Source organism: Panthera uncia, unplaced genomic scaffold (assembly GCF_023721935.1).
Source record: "Panthera uncia isolate 11264 unplaced genomic scaffold, Puncia_PCG_1.0 HiC_scaffold_1037, whole genome shotgun sequence".
Lineage (NCBI taxonomy): Eukaryota > Metazoa > Chordata > Mammalia > Carnivora > Felidae > Panthera > Panthera uncia.
In genome coordinates, this window is record NW_026057631.1 from 4692 (window position 1) to 13184 (window position 8493).

General features: G+C 50.2%; 1 protein-coding gene across 1 annotated transcript; it reads right to left on the bottom strand.

Moving 5' to 3' along the window:
* Positions 1–6: 6 nt before the first annotated feature.
* LOC125916727 (SH3 domain and tetratricopeptide repeat-containing protein 2-like) lies at positions 7–8116 on the bottom strand. Its single transcript, XM_049623028.1, has 5 exons — positions 7944–8116; positions 5762–5884; positions 4463–4613; positions 2399–2595; positions 7–549 (listed from the first exon to the last, which is right to left on the bottom strand). Exons 1-5 carry the CDS (start codon positions 7977–7979, stop codon positions 358–360), a joined length of 699 nt encoding a protein of 232 aa, XP_049478985.1. The 5' UTR covers positions 7980–8116; the 3' UTR covers positions 7–357.
* Positions 8117–8493: the final 377 nt, after the last annotated feature.

The following is an 8493-nucleotide window of genomic DNA, read 5'->3' on the forward strand; positions in this document are numbered from 1 at the left end:
GGGGGGGGGGGGTGGAGGAGAGAGGTTGCCCCTCAGGACAAGGGTTCTCATGTTCTCTAGAACGTAGTGTTGAGAAAGTGCGTTTCAGAGGCTGTGTGTGGGGAAGGGCCACAGTCCAATGAAAAGGCTCTAGACACAACCCCTGACACAAAGCCAAGACCTCCAGTCCCTGCTCTGTCATCCACTCCTGGTGTGGCCGACCCAAATGAGCCCCTCCCTCTGGGCGGTGCTAGTCTCATTGTAAGATGAGGGGCTGGGCCAGGTGATGATGCAGACCTTCCAGATGGGTGTCCTGGAGCCCAGGGCAGGGAGGCAGCTTCTGGCCATGGCCACTGGTCGGATGTAGGACAGCCCTCCTCAGAGGGCCAGGCCTCCCCCGCTCAGCCACCGTGCCCTCTCTGAGGAGCGCCCCGAGGGGCTGCTGTGCCACAGGGGGCTCCGGCAGACGTTGTCCAACCTGCTCCTAATGGTGTCCTGCAGCTCCTGGTCACCCAGCAGGACCGCCGCTGCCAGGGCCAGCCAGAAGTATTCGGTGGCATCGTGGGCGTCCTAACCCCATGACGTGGGGGCAGAGAAGAGACAGCAGTGAGCAGACATCTCCAGGAGAGGCCAAGAGGCAGTGACGGGAACTCAGAACTCCAGATTCTGTCTACCCCACATACGTTCCCACCCCCTTCTCCTGGTTCCTGGGGGACCAGCGACATTGCTACCTCCAGTAGCCCTCCACGCCAGGTGGCACCTCACCCAGGCTCAGCCGATCGTGAAGCAGCAGCATCTTGGGCACATTGCCTTGGGGATTCCTAAATGACTCAAGCTGACCTACCCCAGCCACTCCCTGGGACCTCTCAGTGTGACCTAACAGAGAAAATGTCCCTCACCCTTGGAGATGTGGGCGTAAACCTGCCAATAGCTGGACGGGAAGGACACCAAGAAACAGAGAGAAGCAGAAACATACAGAGCCAAGAGATACAAGAAAAGGTGAGGAAATCCATGATGACATTGGAGCGCCAGCCTCCAGAACTACCTGGAACTCTTAAATTTATCCTTGAACTTCCCAGTTACTGGAGCCAGTAAATTGCCTCTTTTGCATAAGCTAATTTGAGTTGAGTTCTTCCCCCCTTGCAATCCCTGGAACCGCTGGTCAAGTCAATCAGACTGTCTGCACCGTGTCCCTGAACCACTTCCGGGGAGCTATGGGACAGAGGCAAGATGGCCTCTGCCATCTCCACCGCCCCACCGTCGTCCCTTCCTGCATGGTACGAATGAGGAACAGATGCTTCTTTGGGTGAGATTCAAAAAGGCAGTCTGGTTCCCATTAACCCTCATAAGTCAATAATTAATTCAGGCCAGAAACAACTTCTGGCAAATAAGAAACGGACAGCAGAGCCGCGCTGAGGATCCCCTGGGGGCCAAACACAGGCGTGACTCAGAACAATATTAAGAGATTAAGGGCTGTGCTGGTGCAGACAGGGACCTCTGGTAAAGGGAAGCCAATGCTGGGGGCAAAGTTCAAGGGCCAGAATTGTAGCAGAGACTTTCAGACCACCAATACAGTTCTAGAAGTGACTGGAAAAACAAGCTCTGAATTCAGCTCCAGCAGAGCAAACGGGAGGCAGGGCTAAGGCCTCGCGAGGATGGAGGCGTGCCTACATTCGGAGATCCCACCTCGCTCTCTCAGTCGTGTCAACACGTACCCAGATTTGTCCTAGAGTTGTATAGAACTTTATAAGCAGCACGTTGCAACTGGCTAGTTAATCCATAATATTTTGAAGACGCACAGTTGAATGTTAATGTTGTTTTTTTAAAAACAATTTTTTTAATGTTTATTTATTTTTGAGAGAGACAGAGACAGAATGCGAGTGGGTTAGGGGCAGAGAGAGAGGGAGACACAGAATCCAGAGCAGGCTCCAGGCTCCGAGCTGTCAGCGGGGCTCGAACTCACGAGCTGTGAGACCATGACCTGAGGCCCAAGTTGGACGCTTAACCGACTGAGCCGCTCAGGCGCCCCAAATACTGATTTTGATTTTAATGTGGGAGTCTCCAGCTCTTTTGTATCTTGTGGATTTCCATAGGCCCCTGAGGAACTCACATGCACTAGGCCATGTCCCCATTGTACCTAACAGATAAAGCGGCTACGGAAATCAGAGCAGGGCAAGGAGAAAGAGTAGCTCGAGCTATGATCCGTCTCCTCAGCGGACAGGAGCACGTTTGAGGTCTCCCATGGGCTAAGTAGCAAAGAACCATCGTGTTCCCAGATGAGTCACCACCACCCCCTCACCCTGTGAGATATGACTCCCCATCTTGGCCCACTCAGCTGTACCCTGAAGGCTAAGGGTCAGGGAAGAGTGGGGTTGGATGGTAGCTGTCATACAACCTTGTAAGTCAGCACGGCTCTTACCTTCAGCTGGTAGAAGGTGAGTCGGCCCAGGCGATAATATACCTTCGCATAGTACAGGGCCTCCTTGGGACTCTGCAGCCAGGGTGGGCAGAGGGACAGAGTCTTCAGGTAGCAGTCTTCAGCCATCTCATACATGCTCAGGGAATAGTACACCGTAGCCAGGCGGTGAAAGGCCACCAGCTCCTGCTTCTGATCTCCTAGGAATTGGAAGACTGAGAGAGAGATCGTGCAGCCAACACCTGACGGCATCCGTCCACGCACCCAGTCTGTGCTGTTTTTTGAAGGTCTTCTAGGGATCAGGGGCGGTGCTTGGGATATACGGAACAGGGCAGAAGAGGTCCCTGCCCCCGTGAGGTTTCTCGCCTCACAGGACACAGATGCCCCTTAAATAATCTCACAAACAAAAGTAACACTACATCTGCGGTAAGTGACGCGAAAGGCAACACGGGGCTCTGGGAGGAAGTGATGAGAGCACGTGTGCCCGTCATGACTTCCTGGGACGATTTCCTGAAGAAAACTTTTTCTTTATTACAGAGGTGACTGTAACTCAAGATTCTGGGAGATAGTGATTTCCAATTCCCTGTAATGAGACTGGTGGCAAGTCTAGCTTGATGCAGTGGCTAAGGATTCTTTGCAACGAATGACTCTGTAGTGCAAACGTCTTCTCCCTTGAAAGTCTCCCCCTTCAGAGAAGCCCCGGGGGGCTGCCACTGGCATCAGTCACCCTCTGGCTCCTTTACCACCAGCTCCAGGTCTCAGATTACTACAAAGACCTGCTCACTTTTAAACCCATGCTTTAGAACCTCGGTTTCTAATGGGTCTATGATTTGTTGTTTGGGGTTTGGGCGGGTCTCTCGTTTTAATAACCAACTCCTTTAATACCAAGTGGCCTTTTAAAGAGAACAAAGGCTTCCCATTGTGTTTTTGGAATATTTGCAAGGTGGCTCTTTGATGCAGTCTAAAAAACACCACTTTTTAGGCTTCAAAGAACCAAAGGCCAACAAGAAAAGAAAAAATCCAAGGGAGAGAAAATTCTCTGATATGGAAAAATCCAGTCACGGGGAAGTGCATAAAAGTGGATATAGCCTGCTTTCAGCTTCTGCCCAGGGAAGGAGAAAGAACTCTCAGAGAGGGAGCTGCCTGGGGCTCCCAAGGCCTCTGCCGAGCTAGCGGTCACTCAGATAAGATTTTCTGCAGTAAAGAAAAAGGTAGGAAAAGGAGACAGAGCTCTGAAGTGCAATTAAGACACAATAAAGTCCAGTGCCATCCACGTCTCAGGCCCTTGAGAATGCCCAGAAGTCCCTCCAAGCATCCTCGCTGAAGACTCCATTTGCCCCTACATCTAATCAAGCCTTCTCTCATCAAACCTGCTTTTCCTCAACACCAACATTCAAGATGAGGGTGGGGTTTTTTTTTTCTTTTTTTTTTTTTTTATTCCGCCTTTTTTCTGCTTTGATGGCTCACATTGTTTCCCAATAGCTTCTGTGATAATTGCAAACTATTTCAGCCCCATAGTGAGTGAAGTTAATGGGAATCTGACCTTCATCTACATTTCAATTCTGCAGGGAAAAAAATGTGCTTTTGACTAACAATCAACCAATTAAAAATTTAGGGCAGAGGCCCTTGGTAACAGGGGCACTGCCAGTGCGGGGATAGGATACCATTTACCCCATACCAGGCAGTAATACCAATGGTGGTATGATAATCAGGGTGACACAGGTAATGCTTATCTAGGACTTACGTACCAAACGCTGAAGCGCTGTGCTGCGGGTTCTACATGGATAATCATGGGTCTTCATAACAACTGCACGAGGTGGGTGCTATTTTTAAGCCTTATTTCCCTTGAAGGCTTGAGGCTTGAGGCTTGAGGCTTATAGACATTAAGCAGCTTGCTTACAACTAAGATCTCCCGACAGTTGGATCCGGGATTTGAACCCACACAGTCTGACTCCAGAGCCTTTGCTGTTACTGCTTTGTTATCCATCCCCCCCCCGCCCCCCCCACCACCACAGGATAAGCTTTTAGCCCGCCCATTCAACACGCCAGACCATCCGGATCACTTACCTATGACTGTGCTGAGTCTGGCCGCCAGAGTGGCAAACTCCAAAGCCTTCTCGTAGCCTTCCAGACTGATCTGCAGCTCCGTCAGCTTGTTGAAAACCCGGAGCTCCGTTCTCACCGCCTTCATCCTCCTCGCTAAAGGGACAGCCCCAGCCTGGGAACAGAGGCACATGGAGCCCTAGTCTAGCTAAAAATCATCGGTACAGACTGCACTCTAGACGCTTACACTGTGCTGGTGGGGTTGGGGGGCCACCACGCGTGGCTTTTCCCAGCTCGCTCTCCTGGTCCTTGCTCTTGGTCGCTCTGCCCAGATTCTAGAGGTAGGAGAACTGTAAAGGTCACCAGGCCTCCTGAGACTAGAAAAGCCGAGATGGGGAAAAGGAAGATGACCTATCTCAGGGCCACATGGGAACTTAGTCACGTCCCAGTTCACAGGCTCCCTTGGCACCCGCGGCAGTCTGTGGAATTCACGCGTGCTGTCTGAGAGCGCCCAGTAATGGCCATTTCCGTTATTTTTATGAAGATCGAATTTTAGGCAGGTCACTTCATCTCTCTCGACTTAATTCTCTCATCTATGAAGTGCATATGACGACGCGCACCTCAACGGTCAGGGACATACTGCGTGCTCTCCTCACCCCTAGCTCAGTGCCCAGCACATAGTGGGTGTTCGATAAATGTTTGATGACTGAAGAAAGAGCTGAACAAGCAAACGAATGAATAAGAGAAATTTTAGGGTCAAACAAGATAATAAGCTTTCCAGACTTCACCGAACAACCATTATGATTTTGACACATCTGCTTCGCATCTGCAGGATTACTTAATTACAATTATTTTTTGAGCCAACCCTCTGCCTCATCCTTTGCGATAATGAATTCATGGGTTTGATGAGCTGGTGTTACACATGTTTAATATTTTAAGTGTATTTTAATGCCCACTTAATAAAAACATAGTAAAACACATGCGTTCATCCCTGGACCAATCATCTCCCCACCGTGCCCCCAGTGGTACCCGGGAACATTCTGGTAAACACACAAGTGAGCCAGAAACCGTAAAGCACCACTCACCCAAGAGATGCAATTATTTTGGCGTGTTTTGCCAGAAAAGATAATTTATCAAGCCTAGGAATGACAGAATTTATCAACTCCTTCTTTGGGGGCTTGTGGATTGAAGAAAGGAAGACCACATAGGCATTGAATGAGGAACGAAAGGAAAAGGAATAACAGGAAGAGAGGGGAAGGGGGCCCCAGGCCTTGTGGCCCTGGCACGTTTGTGCCAGCGCCTGGCTGGGCTGGCTGGACTTACCCGGTAATACTCCACCGCACGGTGCCTGTGGCGGGTCCCATTGAAGAACACGTCGCCCGCTTCTTCATAGAGTTTGAGAGCCAGGGAGGGCTCTTCGGACTTCAGGGCTTTCTGGATGGCTGCCTGGATGGGACAGAGACAGCTGTCAAAGGCAGAGAAGACTTCCAAACGGCCACAGGACCGGCAGGAGCGAGGTCCTGGCCACCTGGTTCAACTCTCGGCTCACATCCTCTGAACGTTGAATTGTGGTCCACAGTGACGGGGCTGGTAAGAAGGCTTTGCAATTCCCTAGTCTGCCATTTCCCCATCGTGGCATGAGAGATTACTTGGGGAGCCCTTGAGATGATTTTTTAGCAGTACAGAGACAAGCATTTTGTGTTTCAATAGTTAAGTATTTATTTTAATATGTTTTAGGAGAGATGAATAATGCATCCAAATCTGTGATTTCCGATAGTGTGATTTAGTGTAAAAAGCTCTAATTGATCAAATTGAGTTGATCTGAAGTTGAGTCAAAGAAAATAATAACGGTACAGGCAATACATAAACGTGACAAAACCATTAACTAACTTCCTACACAAATGACTGGAGTTTGGAAAACAGCGATCTCATCCAACACCTACACTTTGCAGACGGAGAAACCGAGGCTCAGAAAGAATAAGGAAAACTCTCTACATTTACATAATAGTTACTGCCAAAGAAATGCTAGTGTCTTCCAGCCTGATACCCTTCCCCTAGCGCCCACGACCTCTCTATCTCTAGCCAGTGATTCCACATTGCATGTAAACAAAACATAGTGAGGAAGCTGAAGAATGTACCACAGCGTCTGCAGCCCAGCTATGGGACCTCAGAGGGCCTGAGGTTGAGAACAACTCTGCAGAAAATCAGGTCTGGGGTTGTGTGGGCCTGAGACCAGGGCTGGCCAGTGGGTCCCTGGGGAAGACCCGGCAGTAATTGTTATTGCCTTGCTGCACAGAGAAACAGGTGGGGAGATGGAATCCGGGAATCAGGGGGCTCTGCCGGCCGAGCAAATGCACACCCCAGACAGCCGCCCCTGGGCCTCATGCCTGGAGAGTGAAAGCAAGGCCAAATTGTCTGCTCTCTGAAAAAGCTTCCAGCTCTAAAGTCCCATGGCAGGAGAGCATGGAGGCTGAGAGTGAAGGCTTTGTGTCACACGGCCCGTGGGCAGTTTTCACAGCTTACCAGCCGTATCCCCTTGGGCAAGTTACTCAGCCTCATTGAGCCACATCCGTGAAATGGGAACTGGAGTAGACACTCCTGCTGTATTCGGAATGAGGGTTAAACTACAGCAGGCATGTGATGTGTTTGCACAGTGAGCATGCACTCACTGTTAACATAACCATCATTAAGTCTCGGCGGAAGTGACTGTGTGAGTTTAAGTAATAAGGGGAATAAAAAGGGAGAAAAATAAGAAAAGGGAAGGAAGAAAAGCTAAATGACATGTTTCCAATGAAACAAATGATGTATACCATCATAATGTCGGCACTGTGCAGATAATAGCAATGATGATGATAATAATAATAAAATGCCATTTATTAAGAATTCACTAAGTCCCAAGCATTTAGTAAATGCTTGCTTTGTATATGCATTTCCTACGCAAGTGACACACATAATCCTTACCCTTAGAGATGGGGTTTACCCATGAAGAAACCGAGGCCCTGTGATGTGGCCAGTGCAGCCAGGCCAAGGTCACGTGGTCCATACTTGATGGCTCTGTGACTGGATTCCAGGCTGTCTGCCTGCAAAGCCCCGGCCTTTCATCACTACACTATCCCATATCTCAGGCATTAAAGAGATGCAAACAAAAAGACTGGAAGAGGACAATAATGTTAACACCCTGCACTCATCAACCTCGCCTCATATTGTCGCAAAACCCCGGAAGTCAAGGTTTGTGTTGAGATTAGCGGAGATCGATCGTGACACGACAGATGAGCGGCTCTCCTGCCACATTCTTTGAGAGCCCACACGTCCATATGGACTCAGGGACCGGCCACCTGTCACCAGACCACTCTGGGCTCCATCTTGTGTCCAGGGAACATCCCAGCGTCACCCCTCCCTCCCAGGGCTCAGCATGGACATCACCTCTCTCCAGCTGGTCGCTTTGGAGGGTACGCTGTCTCCCCAGATGACCCAAGGGGGCAGGTGAGCTCTGCAGGAGACCTACCTGCAGGTACAGCTCCACCAGATCATCTTCCTGCATGAGGTAGTGGAGTCGTCCAGCTCCGAGCCAGGCCTCGGCAGCCTTGTCTTTCGCCCCCAGGTCGATGAAGATACGCAGGCTCTCCTTGATGCAGGTGAGAGATCTCCTGAGAGACCTGGGTTGGGGGAGCGGGCAGACATGGAACCATTAGGTGTGAGTCAAGGGCCCCCTCAAAGGGTCCTCGGAGTCATTCAGCACAGGAAGAAACTGAGGCTCTGGGAGGGAGCGACCCTCCAGATTGTCCAGGACCAGATTGTCCCTGATCACACGGAGAGATCAGAGGCCTGGCTCAGCTTCAAACATCTGTGTGAACTTGAGAAAGTATAGAAGATTTCTGTGCCTTAGTTTTCCCATCTGTAAAACGGGGGTGTCATTGTACCTGCCTTGGAGGGTTATTGGGAGGATTCAGTGAGATGGTGAAGCTGGAATGCTCGGATGGAGAAACAGTGTAACAGTGATGAATATTCACAGGTTAGTTATCAGAGTCATTATCATGGCCCATGGCCCACATCCA

Coding starts and splice junctions, on each gene's coding strand:
- LOC125916727 (XM_049623028.1), bottom strand. CDS start 7,979: ATGCAGGAAGATGATCTGGTGGAGCTGTACCTGCAG. Junction 4,614..5,761: donor GTGCGGTGGAGTATTACCGG/GTAAGTCCAGCC, acceptor CTCTGTTCCCAG/GCTGGGGCTGTCCCTTTAGC. Junction 550..2,398: donor TCACCTTCTACCAGCTGAAG/GTAAGAGCCGTG, acceptor TCATGGGGTTAG/GACGCCCACGATGCCACCGA.